The sequence below is a fragment of the Lagenorhynchus albirostris genome, chromosome 2 (assembly GCF_949774975.1).
Source record: "Lagenorhynchus albirostris chromosome 2, mLagAlb1.1, whole genome shotgun sequence".
In the NCBI taxonomy this organism is placed as follows: Eukaryota; Metazoa; Chordata; class Mammalia; order Artiodactyla; family Delphinidae; genus Lagenorhynchus; species Lagenorhynchus albirostris.
Genome location: NC_083096.1, coordinates 164105497 through 164120483, shown reverse-complemented (window position 1 = coordinate 164120483; position 14987 = coordinate 164105497). Strand labels below are relative to the sequence as shown.

The 14987-nt window shown below is 37.3% G+C and overlaps 1 protein-coding gene across 11 annotated transcripts in view; it reads left to right on the top strand.

The window, feature by feature from the left end:
• PHACTR4 (phosphatase and actin regulator 4) overlaps nucleotides 1-14987 on the top strand; it is a 116709-nt gene that overhangs the window by 57898 nt on the left and 43824 nt on the right. The window contains exon 2 of one of the 11 annotated variants that reach the window (XM_060140840.1): nucleotides 12158-12372. The exons of the other annotated variants lie outside the window; for them this stretch is intronic. Within the exon in view, the coding sequence (XP_059996823.1) occupies nucleotides 12327-12372 (46 nt within the window). The 5' untranslated portion in view covers nucleotides 12158-12326. The remainder of the gene's footprint in view (nucleotides 1-12157; nucleotides 12373-14987) is intronic. 11 annotated transcript variants of the gene reach the window in all.

Here is a 14987-nt window from a genome sequence, read left to right as displayed (position 1 = left end):
CATCAACAGAGGAATGGATAAAGAAGATGTGGTGCATATATAAATGGAATATTACTCAGCCATAAAAAGGAATGAAATTGGTTCATTTATAGAGATGTGGATGGACCTAGAGAGTGTCATACAGAGTGAAGTAAGTCAGAAAGAGAAAAGCAAATAACATATAATAAGGCATATGTGAAGAATCTAGAAAAATGGTATAGGTGATCTTATTTGCAAAGCAGAAGTAGAGACATAGACGTAGAGAACAAATGTATGGATACCAAGGGAGAAAGGGGTGGAGAGGCAGGAATTGGGAGACTGGGATTGACAAATATACATTACTGATGCTATGTATAAAATAGACAACTGATGGGAACATACTGTATAGCACAGGGAACTCTACCTAATGCACTGTGGTAACCTAAATGGGAGGGAAGTCCAAAAGGGAGGGGATATCTGTATGTGTGGCTGATTTATTTTGTTGTGCAGTGGAGGCTAACAGAATATTGTAAAGCAGCCATACTCCAATAAAAATTAATTTTAAAAAAAGAATAAGATATAGTTTCATCACTCAGAGAGGAGATTAAAAACTATTAATGCTAGGCAGAATGAGTAAGTGTTTTTATACAGATAAAAATAATTGTGTTATTGGAATTTCATGCCATGTTATTCAACATGACGTACTTAAGGAAATTATTAAAACAAAACTTGCTTTATAGCATCTATATTGCCTTTTCTATATCTGTGTTGTTTGAACAGTTTAATACTGATGACTTTAAGTAGAGTTTTTTTGTTTTAATTGTTTTTGTCTCGTATCTAACAGGAAAATTTGGTGAACATGGAGAAATAGGAAAAACTAGGGGCTCCTAAGTACCTTAGGGAGTATGGTACTCCCTAAGGAGTACATGGTGGTGAAGCACACTTGTACATTGCTAATAATGATTGCTCCCAGTAGCATACATGTGGGTTAAAGGTGTAACCCTGTGCTTCAGTAATTTGGGTTTCTCATGCAGTATTGGGACTGAAGTATTTTTGTTCTAGATTTGGTTTGAGGGGTAGTAAAAATGTCTGTATCCCATATAGCCAACTTCTCTTGATTCTAGACCTTTCACTTATTTTCTAAGTAATTCCTTTAGAAATTGATTTTGAGATAAGAAACATCGTTCTTTTTGGTAGTCATACTGGAAATATCGGGGTAAGCTAAGAGAACAAATTGTTGGTGTTTTTAATTTTAACATTGTCATTTTGGGCAATTCACATAACTGTTCTGTACCTGAATTTTACTTTTGTTAAAGTACTACCTCCTGGGCTTCCCTGGTGGTGCAGTGGTTGAGAATCTACCTGCTAATGCAGGGGACACAGGTTCGAGCCCTGGTCTGGGAAGATCCCACATGCCGTGGAGCAACTATGCCCGAGAGCCACAACTACTGAGCCTGCGCGTCTGGAGCCTGTGCTCCTCAACAAGAGAGGCCACGATAGTGAGAGGCCCGTGCACCGCGATGAAGTGGCCCCCGCTTGCCACAACTAGAGAAAGCCCTCGCACAGAAATGAAGACCCAACACAGCCCTAAATAAATAAATAGATAGATAAATAAATAAATAAAGTACTACCTCCTAAAGTTTTTATAAGGTTAAAAATAAATGTTCTTATCTAAACACCTAGGAGGTATTGTGTGAATTCAAAGTCCATTTCGTAGTACAAACTATCTTGTAGTAGTTGGGAGTGGAGATTCACATCCAGATTACTTAGATATGAACCTTAGCTTTGCCGTTTATTAGCTATGAACTCCTTGGACAGGTTTACCCCTGGGTGACTTAGTTTCCTCAACCACTAAATGGGGATAATAAATGGTATCCTTCTTATAGCCTTGTTGTAAGAATTAGACAAAACAAAACACTTAGAATAGTCCCTGGCATTATAATACATGGTCGATTAATGTTAGCTATTATTATCCGTAGAGAATGGGGAGAAGGAATGCATAGGAAGTTGAACTTAATTTACCTTTTCTAAGCTTTAGCTTTCTTTTTTCGTCAGATCTTTTGTTAGAGATGTTCATATGTAACAGTAAATCATTTTGAGTTTAGTATTATTTTCTTTATGTTTTGATTTTTTTGATGGAAACTTTTACCATTTAATGAAATGATCAGAAACCAGAAAACAGGAATGAAGGGGAGAAGAAGCAGAGACCAGAAATCAGCTTTGAGTGATTAAAAACTCGTGGTGCTACTTTAGTCCTTTTGTTTCTCTTAGGAACTAGAAGAAAAGTAGAGCTATTTTTTTAAATCAGTTTTTTATAAGTCTAAAAGCAACAGTAATTAAAAGATTATGTCACTGTAAGCATCTATGGAAGTGAATTTATAGTAACATGTAACCCATAGCTAAGTTAGCAAGATAATCTCAATTATATCTGTCTTTTTCTTTCCTGTTTGTCATGAAACTGTTCAGCGATTTATTATAATATGTTCAGTACCTACAGGCCTGGCATGTTTCCCAAAACAAATACTCCATAACCTGAAAGGAACACTTAACAAGCTAAACTAGTGAAAGATCTTACTTTCCCTTTGCCTCCCTCCATTTAAAAAAATATTTATTGAATGCCTTCTATGTGCTGAGAAGTATGTTACTAGCTGAGGATATAAAGACAATCTGTTCAAAGAATGTAGGAGAGACAAATAAGTAAGTAGATAATTTTAACAAAAGTGATTTATACCCCTATATGTAGAGGTATATACAGGGTGATTTCAGAGTACTGAAGGGGTGCATAATTCAGTCTTAAGTATAGAAAGGTAGATGTTCAAGGAGCGATTCCTAGAGGAAGTGAAACATAAACTGAATTTTAAAGGAGTGGGAGTTAGCCAGAATAAAGAATGGAGGGAGAGGACATTTTAGGCAGCTAGAAGAGCAGATGCATAGATAGATAGACCTGGGCAAATATATCATCGTTTAAGAATTCCAAGTGGTTTGGAATAGGACTTAAAAGACAGCAGGCATGGGAGAGTGGTGAGAGAAAAGGTTAGACAGAAAGATAGGCATTAGTGCAGCAACATGGATGGACCTAGAGATTGTCATACTGAGTGAAGTAAGACACACAGAGAAAGACAAATATTTGATATCACTTATATGTGGAATCTAAAAAAATGGTACAAATGAACTTATTTACAAAACAGAAACAGAGTCACAGATGTAGAAAACAAACTTATGGTTACCAAGAGGGAAGGGGGGGAGGGATAAATTGGGAGATTGGGATTGACATACACACACTGCTGTATATAAAATAACTAATAAGAACCTACTGTATAACACTGGGAACTCTACTCAATACTCTGTAATGGCCTGTATGGGAAAAGAATCTAAAAAAGAGTGGATATATGTATAACTGATTCACTTTGCTGTATACCTGAAACTAACGCAACATTGTAAATCAACTATACTCCAGTAAAAATTAAACAAAAAAAAGAAAGAAAGATAGACATTGGGCCAGGTCTTGAAGGATTTTTAATAAGCTATGAAGAGTCCTGTCAGATTTGTGTTTTTGTAAAGGTCATGGTGGTACCACTGTTGAGAATAGATCAGAAAGGGACAAAACTGGAGTCAGGTAAGAAGGAAATTATTACTGTCCCAAACACACATAAAAGGATGTCACATTTGAAAGCTGTGATCCACAAATAAATTCTGTCAGACTGGGATTTATAAATAGAAGACTTTTTGTCCCAAGTGAATAAATCCCAGAAGAATCATTTTAGCCCTTTATCTTTTTTTTCTTTTCATTCACTACAAATCAACACAACAAACTTGGTTGTCAGCAATTTGGATTTTAGGATAGGTGGTATTCTGAAGCCTCTTGGTGCCTAGGCCTGGGAACAAGATGAGAATGGGTAAAGTGTTTAATAGCTAATTGGATCCATTTGGGGCTTTTTCAACAAAGGAACTTATTTTTAGACTGAAAAAACAGTAATCAGATTTGCATCTTAGATGGTTTTATTTGGTGACTACATTTTTATAGACCCGGTAGCACTAATAAAGATTAGCTTTTCAGAAAGGTTAAACTAGGATTGGGCTCATTGCTTTAACATAGACAGATGAGCAAAGGGACAGGTTGTTCATATTTTCTCTGACCTCATACATTGTTTTCCTAAAGTGTTAAGGTGTTTCACTGTTACTTTTTTTATTTTATTTTACAAGATTTAGAAGCAAAGGTATGTATAATCCAAAACACTATTTCTCTTTGAATTTAGAAATTATATACATAGCCTTTCTTTTCTCCTGTACCTCACCTCCTAGGTTCTGTGGTTGTGAAAGTTTGAGAATTTTGAGGGAAGAGAATGGTATAAAAGAGATGGGTATTTCTTACATGGAAAACAAAGAATAAAGTACATTTGAATTACTGGCTGGAACAAGTTTGATAGAAACACCATTCATTTATATGGTCATCCTTGGTTCTTTTGTAGAATTACTGCTGACTCACAGTGTAACCAGGTGTTCATTACTCAGAATTTTTATTTAGTAGAAGATGAAGTCTGTATTCTCCTGCACGTGTACCAGAAAAGAATGTTTAAGGAGATTTCTTGTTAGAAATTTCTGAATAACTTTTACAAATGTTATAGCTATCATCAGACTTATTGTATTTCCACTGGATATGTGGCTGAGTGTTGGTAATATTTGGATTTCTTTCTCACTGTCTGAAAGTGAAACTGAGAACCAAATGAGTTAGAAAGAGTTATGAAAGAGAGAAGGAAGGAGAGACGTGGCATCGACTAGTAGTCATCTCTGAGTCATCAGCAATGAATGCCACTTTACTGGAGAACATTCAGTGTTTCAAAACCCTGTGACGGGCAGCTCCTTGATTTCTGACTGGTTAGTTTCTACACATCATTGATACCTCCAGGTTCCTTAGTAGACAGAGGCCACTTGGGACTTAGTTTTTATGAATATCATGTGGTTTTATTAAATTTTTTTTTCTTTAAGATTAAGATTTCTCAATCACTTTCACTGTAACTACATGAAAAAATACTATTTGGGGTAGATAGAATATTAAATGGATGGCCAGTAAGATGGAGGTTGTTAATTTTCAATTGGTAACAAATGGATATAATTCTCAATAGATCTTTAAATTGAAATAAAACCATCCTTCCCTGAGCTTTGAGTTGTTATTAATAGTCAAAGACTTTACTTGAGTGTTACTAGGAAAAGAAACAGTAATTCAACTGTTAAAGTAAGAGTATCAAAGATTGTGAGTATAAATAGCTCAATAGTTTGTGACTGAATAAAAGGAAACTTTTTTTTTTTAACTGTCAATGTTCCTTCGGAGTATACTGCCTCTAGTAGTTAGTGTTTAGTCATTGGTGCCATGGAAAATAGATACCACATGCTGATGAAATACTCTGTTTTGCATTGTTACTGGAAGACTTGTAAGTGTACTTTAAAAATACTTTGGGTTTGGCCTGTCTGATAGAACTTTGTGCAGTGATGGAAATGTTCTAGATCTGCATCGTGCAATGTGGTGGCCATGTGTGCAATGTGGCTAGTACAACTGAGAAACTGAATTGCAAATTGTGTTTAATATAAATGTATTAAATATTAATATACATATAAATAATCATTCGTAACTAGTGACCACAGTATTAGACAGCACATCTTTAAATATTTGAGAACTGAGCAGCCCGTTTGATAACCCTTACTTCACTGACCAGTCATTAAAATATACTGTAGTTGTAATTAATATTTACTTTTAGTACGTTAATTGAGGAATGTGTTGTTTACTTCAGGTCTTTGTTTATATGTCATCTTCCCAATGAGGCCCTTCTGCTTGCACAGTTTATAATTTAGCACCCTCTTTCTCAGCCCATTGTATTCCCTTTCCCTGAGTAATTTTTTTTCTATAGCACTTATCACCGTCTACCATACTAGAAAGAAGGCATAGATTTTTCCCTCTTTGTATCCAGTCAGTGTTTCCAACACCTAGAACAGTAACTGATACTTTAGAGGTGCTCAGGACATTTTTTGTGGAATGAATAAATGAGGATTGTGGTTTCCCAATGATAATACCCCAATTCATTAAGCACTTATTTTGCATTCTATGGCAAACATTGAGTTGGATTAGCTATATAAAGTGCACCATGGCCACTGTTCTCTTCCGTAATAAAACATTTCTTGGAACCATTATTTGAAACAGAACACTGAATTAGTTGTCATTAGTTTGACTCTGCTGTAGAATTTCAGAACCTGAAGGGAGCTTGGCAATAATTTGATTCAGGTGCCTGATGTCACATAGTGGATTAAAGTTTGATAAATGTCATTTGTATCCTCTTCTCATTTCCCTTTTTCCCTCATCCACACAACCTGTGAATCTTTTTGCTCAATTTTTTTTCCACTTCTTCTCATCTCCATTCAGCTAGTTCTTTTTTCTTAATTAGGATTTTTAAATATTTATTTATTTATTTATTTTTGGCTGCGTTGGGTCTTCGTTGCGGTGCATGGGCTTCTCATTGCCATGGCTTCTCTTGTTGCAGAGCACAGGCTTTAGGTGTGCAGGCTTCAGTAGTTGTGGTGTGCGGGCTCAGTAGTTGTTGCTCGCGGGCTCTAGAGCGCAGGCTCAGTAGTTGTGGTGCACGGGCTTAGTTGCTCCGCAGCATGTGGGATATTCCTGGACCAGGGCTCGAACCCGTGTGCCCTGCGTTGGCAGGAGGATTCTTAACCACTGAGCCACCAGGGAAGTACCCATTCAGCTAATTCTCATTTTCATCTACGCCTACCTTTTCCACTGACTCTACTGTACTCTGAGGAACTACCTAATCCCTTAACCCAACCAGAGAGAAATGTTTCATCTTTCTTAACTGAAACTTTCCTGCTTACTATAATTTTTATAACTAACTCCTCAGTTCTAGAAACATCTCCTGACCACTAGGGCATCCTTAAGAATTTATTGTCTTCAAAACAAAAACTTTAAGAGAAAGCAAAAAGAATTTCTGTAGCTCCAATTTCCTAGCCTGAGGTCTCTTATTCCATGGATCTGAAAGCAGTCCTGCTGGCATAATTTCAGTTTCTTTCTCCCATAAACACAGTCCAACATACTGTAGGTTTGTAAACATATACATTACTTCATGCCTGCCATATGTATAGCCACTGTGATGTAAAGGCATAGCAGAACCTCCCCATTTTTTCCTAAGGAATGGTGGTACTTAAATGTAAGCATTCGGTGGAGGGGAGGAGTCATTTATATGAAGAATCTAAGTGAGGTGAGAAGGAGCCAAATATATTAAGCACTTTCAGTCATCAGACTATAATTTAGAGATTTCTCTTATTTGATCCTCACAAAAACTCTGAGTAATTATCTCTATCTCATATAAGTTAAGTAATTGTTCAGTCACCTAATCAGCAAATGGAAAAGCTGAAATTTTACATAGTTATGTATATGTAACTCCAAAGCCTCGAAAGCTTTCCTCCGTTGGTAAGCCATGCTTCCTTCTGGAAGTGGGGGTAGGCAGGGGACAAGAGTTACAGTATTTGATGTAGAATAGGTGGCACGTGTGTTCATTTTTTGCCTCCAATGAGCCAGCCACAGAAAGAAACCAGTGTCGTTGGGAGTAAGAGGGATGAGTATCTGGTGGTACCAGTGGCTCCCCCTTAACTTTAATCTCTGTCTTTCAGCCTGTTCTTCCGGCTCGTTCACATGGAGTAGAAGTGCTTTCTGCTGAGGATCTTGAGCCTAGCAGTCGTGATTATATGAGGGTTTATGTAAACATTCACCTGACACATTTGTCTTCTTTGAAAGTTATTACGACTTGCAAAGCAGTAAATTCTCAAAAACCATCATAAGCATGCCATTTTTTCACAGAGAATTGAGAGTTTCACAGTAGTTCTCAAGATTGTTTGGAATGATAAACTAGTCTATGGTCTTGACATTTCTTCCAGCCTTCGTCTGTGGCACTTTTTGCCTTAACTGTCTTTTGCTACCAGATTCTGTGAGCAAAGCTTAAAGTTGAGGAATGCTGTTTCTTCCCTTGTCCTCAAGGTTAATAAATACTTTTTGCATGTCCACCGTGCACTGAGTCCTGCCAGGCACTGAGGGCTTAAGTGTAGGCACATCATGGTTCCTGCCCAGCAGAGAAGTCAGAAGATCATTGCAGTTTAGGGTGATACATCCGGCACCATCAGTCATGAGCAGCTCTTTACCTCTACAGTCTTATCTCTTGCTGCCCTTACCTTTTTCTCACCTCTGTTATTCCTTCTATGACTGACTCTCTCAGATTTTAGAAGTCACTTAATTCAAGATATTTTCTGTCATCTCAGGAGAAAGCTAGATGCCCCCAGCCCCATCAATATGTGTTTGTGTAGCACCTAGGTACTTATCATGCTCTATTGTTGATCCTACTTATTTGAACTGTAATCACCTTAAGGACAAAAACTATTCTTTTTAGTTCCAGAGCATTGCTGGGCACATAATCAGTGATCAGGAAATCTTTGTCTGAATTCTGCTTGAGTGACTAAGAAAAGACTCTTAATAGTGGAAGCAACATTTGAGCCAATTCTTAAAGGATGGGTAGGAGTTCCCTAGATGGATCTGGGAAAGAAATTCCAGGCCAAGGGAGTGGTTTGTACAAATAGATGAGACAATGAAGAGTTTACAAGTGACTAGCAAGGCTTTCTAATTTCCACATGGAATATGAGACAAAGGTTATTAATTGTAGGATTTTATTTCCTATTCAGAGCCAGCCAGACTAGATTAGAGTTAGATGGTGGAATAAAGAATAGAAAACTGCTCCCACCCTCGATTATATATAAAGAAGCTGAAAATTAGTCTTTTACTTGAATATGTATCCGTGTGACCTGTTAATAATTTCTGTTGGTCAGCCTTTCCAAGAGGAAAGTGACTTTCTTCCCAACCTCGCACTAGAGCTCACCTCCTTGAGACATCTCAGACTTAAAGTGGTATGCTGAATTAAGCTGAGGGAGATGTAATTGAAATAGCGAAGAGTTTACTCTCCTAGGTAAGCCAATTTATATAGGTACCTCAGCATAAAATTACATTTAAATGGAAGCATTATACTTTTGTGATTGATCTTGTAAACTGTTTATTGACAATATAAAGCATGTTCTCATGTTAGTGTCTGATGTGCTGGCCAACAAAAAGTTTTGGAATTGTAAGTGTCACTAAAGGTTTTGAATGTTCAGCAGTGTTTGTTTAGAAACAGTTCTTCGATAAAATGAGACTGCTTGGGGGCTTCAATTGCTATCTAAATCTAAGCTGTAACTTAGATTCCTTTGCATATTAAACTTTATAAGGCCTTTTTTGCTCTTTCCCTAAATAAAATAGGAAGAGATTCACAAATTTTAATCTGTTACTTGCCCCATTCCTTGAGGCAATAAGCTGTGGAAGAAAAGTACTCTAAAAAGAGAGTATCTTATTAGGTGACACTTAAGAGAGAGTTGTCTACTTCTTATAAAGTTGAAGTGAGAGTTACCTTTGCATTTCTAAAATGTAATACATGGAAAACTAGAATGAACACAAGGCCTTATTGTTAAATTTTAAAGCCATTAGTAGGCCAATACTTTCCCCTCTCCCTGCTTGTCTGCTTTTGTCAGCACAAAGTAAATATTGATTGTTAAAATGAAACTGAAACATGCTGATTAGGGAACATGTGTTGGTTTGGTCCATAGGTGACAGAATTAGAATCTCTGAGAGATTTGTCATTGTTGTAGAGTGTGGACTTCCCTGGGAAATGAATATATCTTTAGGAAATAAATATTTCCTTGGCCATTTATACAAGAGCCAGAGTGAGTCCTGGAGTTAGAATCAGGAGGCTTGGGTTTTAGTCCTGGCTCTGAGCAAAGCATTTAACCTCTTGAACCCTCAATTTCCTTCTTCCGTAAAGAATAGGAGATTGAGCCAAATGATCACTAAGAATCCTTTTTCTAATCTTTGAGTTTATTCCTGCTTTCAAATACCCAAGATCAGCAGTGAGCCAAGTCAAGTTGGACATTTAAATTTGGCAGGTGGTAAACAGCAGCCATATGAGGATCCTTAAATCTATCTGTTCTACTCTTGTATAATTCTGTCAACATGAACTAGATTCTGTAATACTGTTTCTGGGCTCTGTGTGTGTGTGTGTGTGTGTGTGTATGTGTGTTTAATGTGCCTGGTTTGAACTAATTCATGATAATACACACATCTGGGCTGTTCCATCTGTTTAATGTTTCTGTGCACGAACCTGATTGTGTTCACACTTCCTCCTTGGCCTGCTTCCAGTTTGCTCTCTGGATTCATGGTACAGAAATGTCATCCTCTTCCGTTTCTGACTAACCTCCTTGTAATGACTGGGTTTTCTGCCATGTACCATTGTCTGGCTGCCCCTGACCTGCCCTCTCCTTTTTTGACTTGTTTTTTTTTTTTTTTTTTTTTTTTACTGTAACAGCTGTGATAGGTATTGCTTGCATTTATTGAGAGCTTTCCATGTGTCAGGCACATTACAAAGTACTTTATTTCTGTTCATGTCATTTAATGCCTTGTACTGGTAAGTATTGTTATGCCCACTTTACAAATGAGGAAACTGAGGCTCAGGGAGGTGAAATAACTTGCCTAGTGTTAACAGCTAGTAATAGATCTGGAATTAAAATTTTAGTCTGCCTCCAAAGTTCATCTTCTTAAACAATATGCTGTATTGTCTGCATGATGATGATAACTACAATATGCTGAGCACCTGCTAGGTGCTGGGCAATGCATTTGCCACCTTTTGCTTCCCCATTTTACAGTAGTGGGTGGTGCTCTTGCACATGATCTGCTTTTAGGCTAATAAATGTAAGGGCCAGCTTAGAAGGAATTTGACATTCTTAGATTGGCGCATTCTTTTAAAGGAAAATTTCGCTGTTTTTTTCCTTTTATCCTTTCCTATTTTAATGGTCAATATCATAATTTTTTTTACTATTACCAGTACTAACAACTGAGTTTTGCCCAAGTGTACACTTTTTTTTTCTTACTGATGCCTTAGCATTGTCGTTTTCTTATTCCTTACCTTTGCTACTTTTTTAATCAAAAGCAGATAATAGAGATAAGGTAATGGGGAAAGAGGAGCAGGTGCTAAGGAAAGGCAAAGGAAAAATCCAGATACTAGAAATCTTTCCGAAATCTCAATTTGGAGAACAAAGTTTTAAACTAAAAGCTCAGTTTTAGGGGTAGCTGTCATTTGTTAATGGAATATTAGGCCTTTGACAAACACAGGATTTAACCTCAGTAGCCTTATTCTCATCTGATAGTAGGGTAAGTAATATATTCTTCACAATGCCTGTTTATTTGTGGTGATAATTAAAGGACATAGACAGTATAAAACTCCTTAATACAGTGCTCAGAATTGTTAGTTCCCCCTTTACCTTCAGATGTTAAATTCATCAAGCTATATCCTTAATATTTATGTATATGACTGTATATAAATTAGTTATATCTGAATAAAAAAAAAATCAGCATGCAGGCTGGCCCTTCCATTGCTGCATGTGGTTAGCTGATACTGCCTGTGTATTATATGCAGCACGTAGGGCTACTCCCTATAGTTTTGTATTCCTCAAGATCATTATTGAACTTCAGCAGAAAGAGAAATATTGCATAATACCTTAAAATATTCATTTCTAGTTTACTATTTTAGTAAGCAAAATTTTCAGAAATATTTCTTTTTATTTTTAGAAAAGGTATATTTAATTCTAAAATATTGTTCCTAATGTTATTAATTCCCAATACACAGATCTTATTCTGCTCTGAGTATGCCACTCACAGGTACGAAATACAGTTTTAGAGCAAGCAGTGAAATGTCAGAATGGTCTAATTTTGAGATAAGCTTGTATCTAAAATGTACCTTTGAATGGACTTCTGCTCCCATCAGCTTGCTTACGCATAACCCTGATGTTTTTTGTGTGATTAAATTTACAAATTCTTTGGTAGACTCTTGAGCAGCCTCCCTTTCTTCGTGACTGTGAGTCTGGAAAGTTGTAACCCAGCTCAGTGTCAGAAAAAGTAGGTGTGGACTTTGAGGGCTGTGCCGCTCAGCAGCTAGAATGTGGTTGGCAGTCTCCTCCCCTTCCTGCACTTGAGCTCTTCACAGTGTGCACTCTGGAATGACAGGCATTCCTATGTGAAGAGAGCCAGCGTGAAGACATATTTGTGAGAAACACCAGTGCCTTGTCCGGGATACAGGGAAACAGAAACTCCTGCGGATTAACTGACTTCCTGCCATTTCCTGATGTCTGGCGGTGACACTGAGAGAGAAGTGCATGTCCCCTCCTTACGTGGATTTATCGTTTAAGAAAAGTTCGCTTTGGTCGGGGACGATTTGTTGTTGTGAGACACATGAGACAACATAATCATGGGGCAAGCTGACATCTCCAGACCGGTAAATCCAGATGGAGTTGGTGAGTAATAGAACGCAAAGAAACAAAATCTTGACAGAGGCAAGGCAGATCTGTAGGTGAAGTTGACTATTTTATAGGAATTTGAATATGAGGATTTTGATGTTTTTAACTTTGGGATGTTTATCACTTTGTGAAGAATAAATGAAAAATAAGTTAATTTTTCATTCAGTTATATTAATTTACCACTCATAGTTGTGTTTTACTGTATCCTTTTGGACTTTTTAAAGACAATATTGCTAGTAAACCATCTGTTAATTTCCTGCCCTTGCAGAACATAAGTGCTACAGGAACTCGTGTTTAGAAATCAATGGTGTTTTACTGCTCTTTTGCAGGACTTGGGCAGCTGATATATACGTGTGGTATAGCATTAGAATTGTTGACTTCTATAAACAGGACCTGTTTTGTTTTGTTTTGTTTTGTTGGCTGCAGCATGCGGGATCTTAGTTCCCCCGACCAGTTCCACCAGGCCCCCTGAAGTGAAGCACAGAGTCCTAACCACTGGACCACCAGGGAATTCCCGACAGGACCATTTTTGAGATTTGACTTAATTTTTTAGACTCAGTTATACATTTTCCAAATAAGTCTCAGGCTTTTTCCATTGTGCTGGTGTTTCCGTTTCTCATAAGGCAATACTTGGTATAAACATTGCTGAAGGCAGTGCTTTGCGTTTGAAGTGTTATTGTCTCAGAGATAGCTGGAGACCAGGCTGATAAGTGTAGCCAGGGTTTCAAAGCATGTAAGTGAAATGGAAGTCCACTGTCACTAAAAGACTCATTTTCCCAACCTTGTGGGGTTTTGTATAAAATGAAGATAGAAAGGTGGGAAAGATAGATTTAAGTGGATGCTCATTAAAGGCTTCCTAAATATAAACAAAGTGGGGAAAAGCCTGTGAATCATTCCTTGACATTATACTTTTTTTTTTTTTTTAAGATTCATACCTTCTTATACCTTCTCTTTGATTTATGAAGCAGCAGAAAACATGTTCAGTCCCAGGGTGCTTTTTTTTTCCCCCAGAAATGAAAAATGTTAGTGACTTTAAAGAAAACCATAAAGTGTGGGAACACAGGTAACACGCCCAAATGTGTCTCATGATTTAATGTAATTTCATTTCTAAAGGTATGTTTTCCCCTGAGAACTTTCCAGATGAAATTCCTACAAAGTACTTTTCATATTTTATTGAAAATGAAGCACATGGATCGCAAAGTGAGTCATTCAGCCACAGATTTTTAGGACTGAAATCAGAACTTGACTTACTTTACTTTGATCACCAGGGCTGGGTCCATATCAATTCAGTAGCTCAGTTGTTTTGTTTTGTTTTTATTCCCTTAATGAAATCGTTCTTATTGGGTTGGCCGAAAAATTCATACGATGTTAATGGAAAAACCCAAATGAACTTTTTGGCTAACCCAATGGCTAGAAAAGGGTATAGAGGAAAATATAAAGGACCCTCTGGGGCCTCTACTCAGCTTGAGATGAAATTAAAAACAGAGTTATATCCCACCCCACCCCTCTCTCTATGCCTACATTCCCTTATGATGGCATTTTGCTTGTTTGCTCCCAGAGGTAACCACTCTCCTGAATTTGGTAAATTCCCTTTTGGGCCACTAAATTCTCCTGTGGTTTCTACTACAAAGGTGGTTCTCTGTTAACAAGTCAGGATGTAAATCATGCTAGGCATTTATCTATGAGATGGAAATGAAAGGTCTTTGAAAAGCAAGAAATGGGTAAGCATGTACAGCGTACTAATGAGTGGTAATATTTATGAAGAATGCTCATTTAATATCTATATACTAGACAAAAAATTTCATCTCAACAGATAAAGTTTCAAATTTTTTCTGCCTATTAAAAAAAAGTAGGGCTCATCATTCATCAATTTTTCCTTCTACAAATAATCCTAATAAAAGTCCTGTGAAGTGGGGAGTTCCCTGGTGGCCTAGTGGTTAGGATTCTGGGCTTCCACTGCCACATCGCAGGTTCAATCCCTGGTCTGGGAACTGAGATCCTGCAAGCCGTGCAGCACAGCCAAAAACAAGATTTACTGAGATAAAACTTTCAAATAATACTTTGTAGTTCTCAATCAACATAAAAAGCTGTTTCTGTGTTCACTAGAATCCTTTACTATGTATCATATTAAAACAAACAGCTAAAAAAAAAAACAGCTGATTTAGCACATGTCCTTAAATTAGGCACAAGACCAAAGATATTTATTTATTTATTTAGCTGAGCCGGGTCTTAGTTGCGGCACACGGGATCTTTAGTTGCAGCATGCGAACCCTTAGTTGCAGCATGCATGTGGGATCAAGTTCCCTGACCGGGGATCGAACCCAGCCCCCTACATTGGGAGCATGGAGTCTTAGCCACTGGACCACCAGGGAAGTACCAAGAATTTTAGTGAACCATTTAAGCTGGAACTTTCCTTCTCTCTCTAACTTTCCATTCCCTCTCTCTAGCTCTTTTTTTTTTTTCCCCATCATATACCTTTCACTCAATAATTAGCCTCTTTTTTCCCCACTTTTCCTTTGTATAAGAATATATTGCTTTAAAAGATGTCATATTGTAATACGGGAGTTCCCAATCCCCCGGCCGCATAGCAATATCCCCTCATTCATATTACT